This window comes from Malaclemys terrapin, chromosome 8 (assembly GCF_027887155.1).
Source record: "Malaclemys terrapin pileata isolate rMalTer1 chromosome 8, rMalTer1.hap1, whole genome shotgun sequence".
Lineage (NCBI taxonomy): Eukaryota > Metazoa > Chordata > Testudines > Emydidae > Malaclemys > Malaclemys terrapin.
The window spans coordinates 72,759,671-72,776,091 of record NC_071512.1 but is presented as its reverse complement, the minus strand read 5'-3'; the positions used below and the strand labels follow the sequence as shown (position 1 = coordinate 72,776,091).

The following is a 16,421-nucleotide window of genomic DNA, read 5'->3' as shown; positions in this document are numbered from 1 at the left end:
TGGACTTCCTTCCAGCCTGGGACCAAAGTCTTTGTCTTCCATATGTTGAGATTTGGGGTGGGGGAGGAAGAGGCCAAGGGATGATGTCACTCTCTCTCTTTTTGTACCTTCTTCCAGCTGCTAGAAAGTTCCTTGCTGATGGTCAGGCAGTCTGCATTGCATATGTGCCTTCTCTGAGAAGCCTCTGGGATATTGGATTGTTCTTGATGAGCTGTTAACGCCTGGCTGGCCAATGATTGTTGCTCCTTTGTCCATACTGAAAGGCCAGCTGTGGGCATCTCCCAACCTCACAATATATTTCAGTAGCACATATAGCAATACTTCATGTAAAATGATAGTACATACAATCCAAACAGGATATCAATGTTCAACAGGTTTTAAAACGATGCTTCACAAGGCATGCATTGTACAAAATTTGTCATAATTGTGTCGCAGAGGTGAATATGAGGGCTCCAGGGTGCTATTTGAGGTACAGTGTCTCACAGTGGTCTTATGCTGATTTTGTAAATACACCTCTACCCCGATATAATGAGACCCGATATAACATGAATTCGGATATAACACGGTAAAGCAGTGCTCCGGGGGGGCGGGGCTGCGCCCTCCAGCGGATCAAAGCAAGTTCGATAGAACGTGTTTCACCTATAACACGGTAAGATTTTTTGGCTCCCGAGGACAGCGTTATATCGGGGTAGAGGTGTACATTAATATTTGGTAAACTGAACTTGAAATATGTAAACTCATTTCATTTTAAAGTAGCTGACCGTATTTAAGTAAACTTTGTCAACTTGTTGCTTTTGGGATTACTTGTAAAGTGCTTTTATTCTCCTCCTTATTTTTGAGGAAAGTTCCTTTCCTATCTTTGAGTATAAATGCAGCACACTGTTCAAGAGTTTTTTAAAACATAGTTGTTTGTTCACAGATCTTGCTCTGAGATGTTTGGTTGAAAGTTACGCAACCCAATATGATGAAAGAAATGAAGAACCTTCACCTAAACGTTTCAAGAGTGATAAAACAGACATAGCTTTTAACAATTCTGCTGATGAAAGGAGTGGAAAGAATGTTTCAGAAAACTGGAAGCCTGTGGCTGGAATTGTTATTGCACTGTGTTGCCACCACAGGTGTCAGTGGAAGCATTATGTAGGCCGAGAGTTCTTTAGAACAGTGGGACTTGGGCCAGTGGAATTTAATTATTTTCAGAGAATGACTAGCTGGGCCACTTGTGGCATGCGAGAAACTATCACTGAAGCCTCTACTGTTGATGCAAAGAGCAAAGACCAAAGCAGTGATACAGAAGAACATGACCAAGTACACAACAGAATGGAGTGCAGTTCTGATAGTCTGCAAGGGTAGGTGATTTTTTTTTGTAGCATGTAGATGTCTCAGGAAGGTAGAAATAATGGATTAGACAGTCATTTATAGCTGAATGATTAAGCATTTTTGAATGTCAGAATGGCTCATTTTACAGAAACATATCCATCTGAAGTACTTAAAATGAAAAACATGCAAATTTAAGTGACATAATAGTCTTCAAAATCTTATTCCAAAACAGTCACACTTTATCTGCATTGAAATGCATCAGTTACAGTTTTTACAGCTTTTCTGATCTTGAACCATTTGTGTTGACTAATTCATGTTTTTTCTTTTTGGAGCTAGGCTACTTACCGTTGAAGAACGAAAGCAGATAGGTCGTCTTTGTAAACTCTTGATTGACCAGGGACGGATCAAATATTTACAACAGAGAGGGTACACTGCTGCATTACAATACTATACAGATTCTACTGTTTCCTTGGAGAATGTACTCTTGACAGCTGTACCAAGTCAATCTTCAGTACCTCAGCCAACTGCATAATGGGAGACAGATTTGGAATGGGCAGGACACAGAACTCTACAAAACTTCTCTGGATTTTTTTTAAGACCTTATTCACAGATTCAGTTCTTTTAGAAAGCATTTTGTAGTCTTTCGGTACCTACAAAAGCATTGAACTTAAATTTCTTTTGGAATCACAAGAAGATGCCAGCTGACGCCTAGCAGTGTGAAAGTCATAAGGCATTTTTGTCTCTGCACACTGCGATATTGCTGTTGTTTTCTCTGTTCAGAAGAAGTAGAATTTATATTTTCCTCCAAGTACAAAAGTTCAGTTTGGCAGTTTATTTAATTTTTTATTCATTATCATTAATGGTGGCAGAAGCAACAGGTATGCAGTTGTCCAGGTTTTCTGAAAATCAATAGGTTAAAATGTAAGAAATGGATATGCTTAATAACCTGTCTCCATTTTTGAACTTCATGAGGGTTTTTATCTTGTTTTCTATGCCTAGAATTTTATTTTATGAGTTCTGACTATTTGTGGAATTGGCTAAAGAAAAACATTTAGTTGGAAATCAAATGCCACCTCATTGTTTTAGTAATTACATTCCCATGCATAAAGCTTTGCTATGGAGAGGAATAAAAGCTGAAATTGACATGATCTCTTGAGTTAACCTCATTATTTGAGCCATTTGTTTTAAGCTTTCCTAATATGTGGGTGAACTTAATGAGATGAAATATTGATACCTTGTGTCAGTGAAATTTGCTGTTCACATAATAGATATAGCAAAGGGCACTGGCTCATGATGCTCTGCTAATGTAACTCAATCCTGACCTTCATTTACAGCCTCTGTGGGTAATTCATTGTCCAGTCCTTATCTCTCAGCAGACAGTGCTAGTCGATGTGCTTTGTCATATGGCTACTTTTCCATGAGGAAACGGGGTGAAATAGCTGTATATACTCGTTCATAAGACGAATTATTTTAGTAAGAAAGGGAAGCACCAGAGAAGGGGGTCAGCTTATGAATGGGTATAGAGAGGGAGAGGTGGGACACAGCCCCTCCCCCCAACAGAGGGCGCAAGGAGAGGCAGCACAGCCAGAAGGGAAGAGGCAGGGCCAGAGTCTCTCCGCTTCTGGCCACACTGTTCTCCCCCCAGCCTCCGAAGCAGCTGCAGCTCCGGGGCTGGCAGGCTGAACCGTGCCGCTCAGGCCCCCCCCCCCAGAGCAGGCTCTGGCCGCGCCGCCTGGGCGCCAGAGCACGCTGTGGCCGTGCCGCCTGGCCCAGCCCACTGGAACATGCTTCGGCCACGCTGCTTGGTCTTGCCCGCCGGAGCATGCTGTGGCCGCGCTGCCCAGCCTGCCAGAGCAGCTCCAGCCAGGCCAGAAATCTCCTACCCAGATAAGGTGGGAAGGGATAGGATGGGGAGAGTGTGGGGGTACTGGGCTAAGGGTGGGGTCGTGGGGGGGGTGGTCAGAGGGGTTACTCCCCTGACCCCCAGCTTCTCCTCCCCCTCTCCCCCCAAAAATTTCCCCACCAGTTGCTGTCCCGGCCCGTCGGGGTAAGCAGCTGGCATGCTGGGACACTTTATTTACTTAGGTTTATCTCCATGCCTGCGGACGCTCGAGGTAAACAAACCATCTTGGCCCGCCAGCAGCTTATCCTTATGGCCCGGGAGCCAAAGTTTGCTGACCCCTGAATTATAGGGTCGGCTTATGAACGGGTCATAAAAAATTTCCATTTTTACTTATCCATCTTGGGCGGGTCGGCTTATAAACGAACGGGCTCATGATTGAGTATATACAGTAATTTATTTCACTTAGGTGACTAGATCTTCCTAGAAACATCTTATATTTCCCCATCACATGTTGGTGCTTTTCCACCTGCTGGCAGGAAATGCTGGGAACTCCAGAAACTCCGTGACAAAAGCATCAGCTTCTCCTGCTACTCCCTCTTCAGTGTAACTTCCAGCTCAAGGAGACATATCTGTGCTAGCTATGATTGAGCTAGTGAAGTAAAAATAGAAATGTCACCACAGTGGAACACATGGCAGGAGAGGCTTGTTAGTTAAGCATGTACCAGGATCATATTCAGAGGTAACTACATTTCTGTTCTTAGCATGTTAGCTCATGTATGTCTCCTCAAGCTGGAATACATACCAGTGTAGAGACACCTTAATTCTGCTTGACTGCATTTTAATGTTTTCTAATATTTTTTTATTCATACTCTAGTTAGACAATACAAATCTCATACCTGCTCTGCTGAGTGACGCTTGAATATACATATGCATGAACTGAATACCAAACAATTCCCGTTCCTCTTCCTCTTCAGTATTCTCGCATGTGGAAAGTGTTACTTGCAGCTCCAGTGGGTTGTCTCTGAAGTTGACAAATCTGGTAATTCATCAGAAAACATGATTCTTGAAGGTCCTTCCCCCCCCCGACGAAGAACAACTGTTTGAAAACTAAACTAGGCTGCACTGAAGAGTGCTTCAGCAAAAGAAAATGTAATTAAGGGCAATTTCTCAGGGTATTATCTTTCAAATAGTTTCTCTACTTAATGGTAGTGTGGTATGTGTTTATCTTAACTGATTTAGAAATAGTCTTCATCTGAACATTATTTACATCATTTCTTAAAATGGTTTCTATGCCAAACTTGTAGTTTGTACAGTTTAACAAGGAATCCCTATCATGTTTAATATTTTGTGCACACACTTGAAAATATAGGCCTTAGTACCTGTGGTCAGTACCAAGGACAATTCAAGCAAATCTAGGATCTCCAGTGTAAAAATTCAGGTGTTCTTACTATCCCTATGTTTATTGAAGTACATGTTTGTACTGCACAGTAAAATAACATTATATATTTTCGTAATATTTTGACATCAGGATACAGAAGCAGATGTTTACTCTGAAACCAGAACAAAATATTTAAATTAGATCTATTGCACATGAGAATTTTTATTTTTGGTAATAAAAACCTGCTGCAGAGTTTATGCATCTCTAGATATAGTAGCATCCCCAAATAACTTGAAAGCATAGGAATTGCTATACTACATCAGACCAGGTAGGTATGAACTCAACTGGCTATCCCGAGCCCCCGCTCGTGCTACCTAGGTGCACTGCTATTTTTACCATAGTAGCTCAAGCAGCGCTTGCACAGGTACATGTATGCAAGCTGGGAATTACACTCTCAGCTTCAAGTGGAGACATAGCCTTCGTCTGGTATCCTGTCTCTAAGAATGAAAGTACTTAAGAGAAAGCAACAAGAACCCTGCCATAGTGAATAAAAAAAACCAATCTGCCCATAAGGATTCGAAAGAAGTTTTCTCGTCAGTTCCTGGTTAGCTTATATCTTGAAGCATTAAGAGTTATAGCTCACATTTTTATCCCCAAACATAAATGGATATTCTCATTATTCATATCTTAGTATCTAAACCTTTTTTGAAGGGTTTTAGGTTCTTGACCTCACTGATACCTTGTGGCAGTAGTTCCCCAGGTGAAATATATGTTTTATAAAAAGTTCTCCTTTTATCAGTTTTTAATTGTTGCTTTTCAATTTTTGTCCCTTGGTCTTGTGTTATGAGAGAGGCTAAAATAGTGATGTCCAACTGTTCCACTGAAAGGCCAGCATCCACAAACCTCACAGATCAAGAAGAACCTAAAGATTCTCTTAACCTTTGGGACTCTAAATACTGTATTTACATTTGCAATAAATCCATTTGGTGAAATGAAGGAACTCAATACTGTCATAAAACTTTCTGGGCCAGATTCTCACCTGGCATAAATCTGTAGTTCCACTGATTTCAATGGAGCTATACCAGTTCACACCAGCTGAGAACCTGGCTCCCTATCTATTTGTTACGCAGCAGTTTGCACCATAGGGGAATTTTTAAAGGCAGCCTTCAGGTACCTGCAGTATTGTTGATATTTTACCTGAGATTTGTCATTTGTTGCATGCAAGCAGGAATATCCCGGAGTTTGTTGTTGCTGAGGACAAGAGTACTCAGATTTTTCATATTACTGATGGTTTCTGGTAAATGGGTTATTTCATTCCGTTGGAGCCATAAAGTATGTAGGTTCTCCATTCTGTAGAAGTAGAGGTTTCTACAATTAATCCAGCATTAGGGAATCCTTGATGATTAATTTAAAGGAGTTGATTCACTTCAACAATCATATATCTGATATAAAGAATGCAGTAATGCTTAACAGTCTGGGAGCATATGTAATTCTGTGGGCAGGTTAATGACAAAAAGGTAAGGGAGGTGTCATTTGATTCATAAAATCTACAGAATCATAATTTCAATGATTTCATCTGAACATTATTTATATCACTTCTTGAAATGGTTCCTATGCCAAACATGTAGTTTGTACAGTTTAACATAAAGCTGGACTAACTAGTGGGATGACTAAGTTTTAAGGGGATGCAGACATTGGCATCTGCATCCTTGGCTCATGCACATGTTCAATGGTGTCACCCTACGGCATGGCAGAGGGGATGGGCCGCCCTTCCCAGCTCCACACCACTGGTTGGTGGAAATTTTGGTAATACAATCTGATACATTTGAAAGCCTTTTCTCCTACAGACACAAAGGTACCATACAGCAACCTAGAACAATTATGTAGAATATAAGTAGATATATATTCAAGAAAAATCAACTTTTAAAATTATATTTTAACATAGAGATGCATTGACTGACTGCATAAAAAAGGACATTAATCTTAGGAAACAGAGGTTGAAGATAGTAGCCTCAATTATAAGTTGAAAATTTCTACAGCAAGAAGATTTAACTTGACAACAGGAATTTAATGTCTTATTAAGTATCAACTCAGTTGCAAGCAATTTTTCTTCTGAATAAAAAAATTAGTTCTCGTAAGGAAATATTCTGTTTTGAGATATTCCAGTTATTTTAACAGTATAAGTAGCTTGCTTTATTTTGTTTGATACTTGTTAATATTTTAGAACAGAGTTGGGTAACTAAATTTTCAATGCAATGGAATTAAAACTAAGAATTTTTTTTTTTTACCTGTCAATCGTATCAGGGAGTTGCTGAAGTTTGTTGCTCCCCATGTCTAACCATTCTAGACTTGGCATGTTCAGGAGAGCTGAAGGGATGGTAGTAAATTGGTTCATACTCAGATCTACATGGTAAAGCTTCTTTAGGTCACTGAGCTAAATAGAAAAGGGAAGACTCATGAATAGGATTCCTTAATGCACATGTGTACAGACTGTGCAGTAAGTGATGTTCCATCACAGCTGTTATTTAACCATGTTGGCCACAAAGACAGAAAAATTCTGAAAATACTACAACATGTTCTGGAATCCATGCCAGACAAGTGATTCTGGGTTGTATGAGATAAGACAGAGGGCCAGAATCTCATTTACACTATTGCTCCAGTGATGTAAAGGGACTTCAGTATGAATAAGAATCTGGTCTAGAGTCTTAAAATTTATTTTTGTCAGGAAACATTCACTTGACCTCATAAAAGAGGGTGACCAGACAGCAAGTGTGAAAAATTGGGACAGGGAGTGGGGGGTAATAGGAGCCTATATAAGACAAACTCCCAAATATCGGGACATCTGATCACCCCATCATAAAATATTGCTAACTTTGCTAGTCAAACAACTGCCAGATAAATTTGGTAACTTCTGATATTCAGTTAATATTCTATATTTATTTATTTTAAAGCTGCCCAGTTTGTTGGGTTTTACAGACTTAATGTTTGGACTTAATTCTGCAGTGCGCCAAGCACCCTAAGTGCTATTCTACACTGTGGTTGCAGCGGAGTGCTGGGAGAGAGCTCTAAAAAACCCACCTCAACAAGGGGCGTGGCTCCCAGCTCTGGGGCACTGTTTACACTGGCGCTTTACAGCACTGAAACTTGCTGCACTCAGGGGTGTGTTTTTTCATACCCCTGAGTGAGAAAGTTGCAGCGCTGTTATCCTCAGTCTCCTGTAAAGTCTGTGGGAATTGAGGTTACTTTTAATATCGTTCAGGGCTGTAATTTTTGTAGCAAATACAAATAAATAAATATCAGAAGTATTTGGTTACTTTGTAGACGAGGGACTGATATGGAGATATGGATCCCTTTTCACATGTACGTCATCAGTTACGATTCAGCCCAGGTAAGTAGAGAGCAAAAGTTATTACACTCAGCTGCCCTGTGTCCTCTGTGAAAGGAGTTAATTCACTTCCTTGTGCACATGCAGTTGTCTGCATCACACAAATCACTACCACAAGCAGTAGTCTTTGTAGAGATACCACTAGCTGAATGGGGAAGGAATGAACTATGCCAGGGTGACCAAACTTACTGACCCTCCAAGCCTCATATGACAACCTTCAGAAGTTCGAGAGATGGGATGTGCCTGCCGGGGCTTAGGGCTTCAGCCGCATGGGAGATGCCTGGCTGGGCTCAGGGCTTCAGCCCCGCTTCTCCAGAAGCCCCAAGCGCTGGCAGGCATGCCCCACGAGGCAGAAGCCCCTAGCCCCAGCACCCTGCTTCAGGGCAGAAGCCCCAGGCTCACCCCCCACCCCAGTCTGGTAGGCAGAGAATGGGGGAGGGTATGGGGGGGTCCGCTAGCCACATTTTAACTAAAAGAGCCACAGTTTGGCCACCCTGAACTATGCTCTCACCCTTAAAGGTGACTTCTCTAAGGTCATAGTTGAGCCAGTGGGCCAGATCCTCAGCTGGTGTAAAACAGCATAGTTTAATTAAAATCAATGGCCTGATGCCAGTTTACACCAACTAAGCAGCTGGCCCATTATTTATATACTCCCCTGTAAGCCTGGGCAAAATTAGGCTCAGTTCCTGCAAATACTTAGTTACTCATGTGGTTAGTCCCACTGGCTCCCATGGAACGATTCATATAAACAAAGATTATGCATATTCTTAAATATTTGTAAAATCAATGTCTTAAAAATAAAGTGAAAACAACCCATCTATTAGACAGTCCATGCAAGACTTTCCAGTGGAAATGTACTATGTCATTTTAAAGTCTAGAAAACAGAAGTTCCATTTTTTTTCTAAGAATAATTTTTTTTAGCTAGTGAAAACATTTAATATATACCTATAAATAAAAGTAATTGTTTTTCTCAAACCTGAAGTGGAAGGTCACAGATATCCCTGTTCACAGCCAGTTCCAGTCTTCCGAGGCTGATGCAGTTACTTAGCTCTTTCGGAACAGACTTAATTTTATTATAACTGAGAAGCAGCTCTTGGAGGTTAGGCAGCTGGCCTGCAAAGGCAATAATCAAAGAGAATCCACCTGAATATTGGGTCTGAGGAATAAATTAAACCTTTCAGCTGTGAAGTACTGGGGTTAAATCTTACTTTATTGTGTTGGCTCATTAGTGTAGTGTGAGTGCTCTTGGTCTGCTTATTGAAATAAAGACGCAGTTAATGAAAATTATGGGATTTGGTGTGACGGCTGCTTAATCCAGAAGCAGTGCTCCAACGGAGTAACACAGAATGGCTTGTTTTTGTTGTTGTATTTAAATACCACTTACCAATCTCTTTAGGTAGCTTTTCAATGGCATTTCGGGATAGATCCAGCACAATGAGATTTTGAAACCTTCCAATGAATTCAGGAATTTTCACCAAACTAATTCTGTGAAGCTGCCATTCCTGGAGGTGGTTCAGTTTCAGTAAGCAAGCAGGTAACATCTAAAAATAATAAAAAATAAAATCAGAAGGAAATTCCACTTCGTTTATGGAATGAAAATAGACTAATTGTTAGTGTAGGAAGATTTTGGAAACATGAACATTTAGAGTTACGCTAGAGAGGAAGGAAACAGTTTTGCTTTTCTGATCACTAGACCATACAACATGCAGAAATTAATTCCCATTACACCTCAAGAATAACCAGCCCTTCTGTTTGCACCCAGAACTTAGGCACCTGCACTGCTAGAACTCAGCAATGCAAGATCCCAGAAGCAAAACAAACAAAAATGTTTGAACTTAAATGATGTTTAGTGTCTGTCATGTGGATTTTATAACATCTGTTCAAAACAAAATGACAATGTTAGGTAACTGCACTGTAGACTGTATTTACAACATGTTTTATATTAAAAAAGGACCACCTATAACTTCCAAGATTGTGCAACATTTCTAAATAATTGCTTGCTATAAAATGATTATAGAATAGATTTAGTAATTTGGTTTGAAATTCATTGCTCTGAGTGAGTTACACGGGGTTTGTGTGGGATGTAGGGACTGCAGTTTGTAGGGAATTAAATCTTCCGCAAACTCCTGGGTAAGACACATCATCTCCCTGGACTGGGGCAGGCACCATGGCTGTTACAGTGTAAGCTGAAGTCACACCTTCACCAGCCTGTATCCGATCCAACTCCCATCAATGCCAATGGAAAGATTCCCAATGATTTAAAAGGAAAATTGGCTCAGGCATCTCGTCTTCAACTTCTTCTTCATGGTGGACACTGGAACTAGCATAAAGCCAGTTCTGCAACCTACAGAGATTGGTAGGGTCCACCCTGCCACATACTCTGCAGCTGCCCACCTTTCTTGCACTGGAACCACAGTGGTCCCACCGTTCTGAGAGCCTTTGTGCCATTGGATGAATTTCACCCTTAGAAAGAGAAGAGAAATAACCCCAAGAAATCTTTTCATTTCACATGACTTTCACATTACAAGTTATGTCTGTGTAGTTCTCAAGGCCGGCTCTACGCACCAGCATTCCAAGCATGTGCTTGGGGCAGCACTTCTAAAGGGGCGGCATTCCGGCTCTTTGGGGCAGCACTTTTCAAGGGGCAGCACTCTGTTTGTTTTTTTTGTTTTTTGTTTGCTTGGGGCGGCAAAAAACCTGGAGCTAGCCCTGGTAGTTCTGGGGCATTAGCAAAATTAATACTTCTTTAATTAAATGCATAAGACAAAAAATACCATTAAGTTTTCCTGTTCATGTGGGAAGACTTTCTGGGCTGTTGCTGGTCAGTCGTGAAATTACTTAGCATTCAATATTCTACTGTTAGAGTGAGCAAGTTTAATTTCAATACAATCAGGTTTTATTTATATTCACAGCAATAATTCAACTGTCCGTCCCTGATCATCTGTGTACAGTGCTGAGCATATTGTGGGCACTTAATAGATGAAAAGTAATACTAGCTGGGCTAAAGATGTAAAATAGCTTAACTCTGTAATTCACTAACCATGCAACCCAAACAATTTCCTGTTAATATTACCTTCCATTCTTCTTGTTCTATCCTTAGTATAACCCTTCCATCTTCAGTGATGACTTTTTCTTTGAGCTTGGCTAAACTGTTTCTTTCCTCCCAGACAAGCATCAGTCTACAAAACAAAGACCTTTTTTTAGTTGTGCAACTATTAATATGAGCAACATTTACTATCCCATTTTGATTGCCTGACATAGCAAAGAGGCAACTTTTTGGCGAGAAGCCTTCATGGAAGTCAGACAAGTATTTATCTTAATGGGATGCTAGATACACTTTGGGAGGGCTGGCAATGTAGCAGTTCATTAGCTTAGAGAATTTACAGGCATTCTAATGTTTTGGCTAATGTACAAATGTTTTGCAATTCGGTGAGATCATATTTTAAAATCTGTATGAAGTAAATTATTTTATAGAGATAAATTAACTACTTCCATCAAGCTTTATAATGTTTTACCAAGAACAACAGGGGGGAAAATAATGTAAGGGGACTGTCCCAAATACCATTCATTTTAAGGGAAGCTTGTAGCTTTTTTATGGGTGGGAGAAGCACTAAGCTTCTTTTACCTTTTCACTTCCACAGCCTCTAGCTCAGGGGTTCTCAAACTGGGGGTTGGGACCCTTCAGGGGGTCATGAGGTTATTACCTGGGGGGTCGTGAGCTGTCAGTCTCCACCCCAAACCCTGCTTTGCCTCCAGCATTTATAATGGTGTTAAATATATAAAAAAGTGTTTTTAATTTATTATGGGAGTTGCACTCACAGGCTTGCTGTGTGAAAGGGGTCACCAGAACAAAAGTTTGAGAACCACTGCTCTAGCTGCTATAACATAGATTATCCACCAGAGACAGCAATCTGGTCACAGACAAAAGAGAGTTGGCTTCTTTGCATCCATGTATGAAGTCAGCTTGAATTCAAGTAAAGTTCATGCAAGTCATCATAGACTAATCAGTGAAGATAAGAGATCAAAATAATATTAAGTGGAGACTGTTTCTAAATGGAGGGCACTTGTCAACACCTTGCGCTATAAAAACATGAAGAATTTCTTTTACACTATTGTAGTGCTATGAAGACAGTGGTAGCTGTTGTAGTTTGATATATATGCCAGTAGAATCAGCAGCTGCACTAATTTCTATTTACAGTTGAACATAATTCTCTGGTAGACCTGAGTCTAAAATCAGATTTCTTTCAGAATTTTACCTGAGCAAAGATTGCAGGATTGGATCTTGCATGTTCCAGAAAAGACCAACCATATCACCTGTGTTTAGCTTCACATTTCTTCCTAACTGATTAGGGACATACCTGCCTACAGTCCTCTGTCTGAATTCCTTTTCCTTCCGTAGTTCTTCATTTATTTTCTGAATTCTCACTTCCCAAAGTGTCTTAACAGCAGAGAATGATCCAATGCATGGTGCAGTTTCAGTCATAATTCTTACACATTCCGGTTCAGCCATAGGTATCTGCTTCTGAATAGCACACTGATTACCATCATCATTATATTCCCACATATGAGTTGGACATGCCAGAAGGAGACATCAATGTAAAAAAATTGATATGCCTATTTGATTAATTAAACACAATCAGTTTGAACAGTGCTGTGATGGAACTCACATCAACTGAGTCCTGTCAAATATATAGAATAGTTTAGGGTTACCATATGTCCGGATTTTCCCGGACATGTCCAGCTTTTTGGGCTCCAAATCCCCGTCCGGGGGGAAAGCCCAAAAAGCCGGATATGTCCGGGAAAATCGGGACATGCCGGCCGGCGGTACGGGTGCTCGGGGGTCGGGCCGGGGGCTCGGGGGTCGGGCCGGGGGCTTGGGGGCTAGGACGGGCCGGGGGCTTGGGGGCCGGGCCCGCGGTGCCGGGGGCTCCGGGGCCGGGCCTGCGGTGCGGTGCCTGGCCGGGGGCTCCAGGGCCGGGCCAGCGGGTCCGGGCCTGGGGCTCCGCCGGGGCCGGGCCGGGGGCTCGGGGGCTTGGCCGGGGGCTCGGGGGCTGGGCCGGGGCCGGGCGCTCGGCCGGGGGCTCGGGGGCTCCGCCGGGGCCAGGCCGGGGGCTCGGGGGCTCCGCCGGGAGCTCGGGGGTTCCACCGGGGCCGGGGGCTCCACCGGGGCCGGGGACTCGGGGGCGCCGGTGGGGCCGGGCCGGGGACTCGGGGGCCGGGCAGGCCGGCGGTGCCAGGCCGGGCCGGGGGCTGAGGGGACGGGCCGGGGACCGCAGTGCTGGGCGGGCCGGGGACTCGGGGGCCAGGCAGGCCAGCGGGGCCGGGGACTTGGGGGCGCCGGTGGGGCCGGGGACTCGGGGACCGGGCAGGACGGCGGTGCCAGGCCGGGCCGGGGGCTCAGGGGACGGGCCGGGGACCGCAGTGCTGTGCGGGCCGGGGGCCGGGCCTGGGGCCGGCACCCCAGGGCCGGGGACAGCCTGGGCCGCGCCTCCTCCCCCCACACTCCCCCTTACCTGCTTCAGGCTTCCCGCGACTCAAATGTTCGCAGGAAGCAGGGGAGGGGGCGGAGTTGGGGCTGGGGGGCGGGGCTGGGGGCGGGGCCAGGGCCCCGTGGAGTGTCCTCCATTGGGAGGCACAAAATATGGTAACCCTAGAATAGTTAATCATGTGTTCCTAGTTACCTCATCACATAATACAAGAATAAGGAGATAAGAACATAAGAACAGCCATACTGGGTCAGACCAAAGGTCCATCTAGCCCAATATCCTGTCTTCTGACAGTGGCCAATGCCAGATACCCCAGAGGGAATGAACAGAACAGGTAATCATTAAGTGCTCCATCCCTTGTTGCCCATTCCCAGCTTCTGGCAAACAGAGGCTAGGGACACCATCCCTGCCCATCCTGGCTAATAGCCATTGATGGATCAATCTTTCATGAACTTATCTAGTTCTTTTTTGAACCCTGTTATACTCTTGGCCTTCACAACATCCTCTGGCAAGGAGTTCCACAGGTTGGCTGCGCGTTGTATGGAAAAATAATTCCTTTTGTTTGTTTTAAACCTGCTGCCTATTAATGTCATTTGGTGATCCCTAGTTCTTGTGTTATGAGAAGGCGTAAATAATACTTCCTTATTTAGTTTCTCCACACCAGTCATGATTTTACAGACCTCTATCATATCTCCCCTTAGTCGTCGTTTTTTTTCCAAGCTGAAAAGTCCCAGTCTTATTAATCTCTCCTCATACGGAAGTTGTTCCATACCCCTAATCATTTTTGTTGCCATTTTCTGACCTTTTTCCAATTCCAATATTCAATTAAGTTAAAAAGTAACAAAGGTAAAAACAGCTAGAAGATCATACATTCTACTCAGCATAGAATTAGCCTGTGGAATTCGCTGCCATGAGCTATCATTGAGTCCAAGAGCTTGGTAGGATTCAAAAAAGGTCAGAGTCTAATACAGATTGTGAGAACATCCACAGTGACATAAACCAAGATAAATAATATAAGGGTTAACCTTTATGCATCAGGGGATCAGTCAACTATTAATTGCCGGGGGATGGGAAGAAAGCTGCCCTATAGGCCAGCTACTAATAATAGCCTGTTCGAAGCTTCTTGAACATTCTGGTACTAGTGCCCAGCAGGCAGGACACCTGGTCATTCCTGTGCTCCTGTCTGGAAGAGTTCCTCTCAGCCACTCTTGTATTGGGTTTTTGTATTCTAGCAATAAGATAGAACTGTGAAGTTCAGATCTGGTGCTGAACTCTCCCAAAGTTTGGGGCAGGGTTAGATTGGGGGTTCAGGGTTGGCATATAGATTTGTAGGGCTATGTAGTAATGCTAAGACCACATTAAACATTGCCTCATTTTTTTTTATTATAAATGCCTACTACTTGGTGGAAGAGAGACAGGGAATACTGTCTCAAACACCCAGCTCCAATCTGAAAAGCCTGAGAATGTTTTTTCAGCCTGCCAGACAGCTTGCCCTCCAACAATGAAAGTGGAATGTCAACCTTTTCCCTATAATCATCTTTCCACTAATGGCCAGTGTAGAGTCACTTGTTTGAAGGCATCTTTCCCGGCATGCTTTTCTTTTAGCTGGCCTTTTAGCCAAACCAGCTGCTGCACTACGATGGCTATTTGGTACCTACTTGCTAGATATTTCTGCATCCAAGCTAAGTATTCCTACTATGTTTACTATATTATTATTGCAGTGGTGTATCCAATAGCCAGATTGTATATGGGGACTTACATCAAAGAAATATAGAAGAATACAAAAAGGTAGACGAAGTATAAAGAAATGAACACTGAAAATGGCTCCTCATTGGAAAGACAGTATAGACTGGAGAATGGAATTCCTCTGGAGCTACACTGATGTAAAAAAGGAGAATTTGGCTCAACTATTTTTGCACTGCTAATTCTTAACTGTGCTGTAAGAATAGAAGCTGTTGAGGGGACGATGGAGGTTTTGACAGCTGGGGCTGTTGGTGCCCAGGAAGGTGTGAGAGGTAGTTTAGTTTTGGAGCTCCCAAAAAGTGGTTAAGGCTTTTTCGCAATGGCGAATGGATGCATCTTCCTCTTCTCCCTCCCAGCCCCATGTGGGTATGAACACAAACGTCTTGATGTATATTCAGGGATTAATTCCCCACCCCCGTAGCCCTTACCAGTAACCAGCTACGCACTGCTCCTCATCCCAATATCTGCCTTTGCACCCAACATGACTAAACACATTAGCTAAAGATTTCTGTTAAATGATTCATAACTGAATTTAAATTGTTATTAGTAGGCTTCAGAGTTAACTCTCATTGAGACAGCTCAGTCAGTTCCTGCTTCCCATAGCTATTGTTTTAGGCTGTTTGGAGACTGGGAAATCAACATTCCAGCAGTTGACATTCAGTTCAAATTCCTGTATTATAAGCTTGTGTCATGTCAGGAACTGTATTTGCTATGCGTCTATGATACCTAACATAATGGGATCCTCAACCCCTGACTGAGGCTTCTAATGCTACTTGTAATCATAAAAATTTGAAGGTTTTTTTGGCCATCTATTTTAAAATTAAAACCTAGTTTTTGGACCACTGTTCTGTGGCAGACAGTGAATTCTTCAGTAAATTGCAGAGCTACAGAAATCAGAACACATGAGGCCCTAAGTATAGGGTTTTGTTTTTAAACAGATGTAACTATGTAATGAGAAAATTATGAAAAGCTGAAAGTAGAACATTTTGACCCCACCCTTTATACTTCTTTCTAGTAGACACGATAATACAATAGCGATCATGAACTGCCAGCCATTCAGAAGTGCATTCCCAATTTTAGCTGTAAAATAACTGCAGATGTACTGTCTTGTAACTAGAGCTCCTGCCCGTGATCACCTCCCCACTTTCACTTCCAGACATATGGAAGCATTTTAGAACTTACCTAAATCATTTGATGTATTCACAGATTTTCCACGACTCATTGATTTCTGTGCAAGAGCAGAGCGAGGTTATGAATCTTGTCTGTGTT

At 42.7% G+C, this 16,421-nt stretch overlaps 2 protein-coding genes across 10 annotated transcripts in view; one reads left to right on the top strand and one right to left on the bottom strand.

The window, feature by feature from the left end:
* Window positions 1-2,465, top strand: part of TRMT13 (tRNA methyltransferase 13 homolog) — a 16,695-nt gene extending 14,230 nt beyond the window's left edge. For all 3 annotated transcript variants that reach the window (XM_054037089.1, XM_054037090.1, XM_054037088.1), the window contains 2 exons: window positions 920-1,346; window positions 1,654-2,465. In XM_054037089.1, coding sequence (XP_053893064.1) covers window positions 920-1,346; window positions 1,654-1,849 — 623 coding nt within the window. In that variant the 3' untranslated portion in view covers window positions 1,850-2,465. The remainder of the gene's footprint in view (window positions 1-919; window positions 1,347-1,653) is intronic.
* On the bottom strand, window positions 2,161-16,421 carry LRRC39 (leucine rich repeat containing 39). Of its 7 annotated transcripts, none has more exons than XM_054037095.1 (9): window positions 16,335-16,421; window positions 12,282-12,439; window positions 10,997-11,102; window positions 9,308-9,464; window positions 8,900-9,036; window positions 6,827-6,972; window positions 5,736-5,888; window positions 4,057-4,196; window positions 3,602-3,809 (listed from the first exon to the last, which is right to left on the bottom strand). In XM_054037095.1, exons 2-9 carry the CDS (start codon window positions 12,431-12,433, stop codon window positions 3,799-3,801), a joined length of 1,002 nt encoding a protein of 333 aa, XP_053893070.1. In that variant the 5' UTR covers window positions 12,434-12,439; window positions 16,335-16,421; the 3' UTR covers window positions 3,602-3,798. The 7 variants fall into 7 exon arrangements, with proteins under 7 accessions (XP_053893073.1, XP_053893070.1, XP_053893067.1 ...); XM_054037092.1 differs by having other exon boundaries at window positions 12,282-12,457; window positions 16,335-16,419; XM_054037096.1 differs by having other exon boundaries at window positions 4,057-4,181; window positions 12,282-12,457; window positions 16,335-16,419.

Coding starts and splice junctions, on each gene's coding strand:
- LRRC39 (XM_054037098.1), bottom strand. CDS start 12,433: ATGGCTGAACCGGAATGTGTAAGAATTATGACTGAAACTGCACCATGC. Junction 9,465..10,996: donor TAGAACAAGAAGAATGGAAG/GTAATATTAACA, acceptor TATTATTTTTAG/ATGTTACCTGCTTGCTTACT. Junction 5,889..6,826: donor CTCCCTGATACGATTGACAG/GTAAAAAAAAAA, acceptor CTACTTCTACAG/AATGGAGAACCTACATACTT.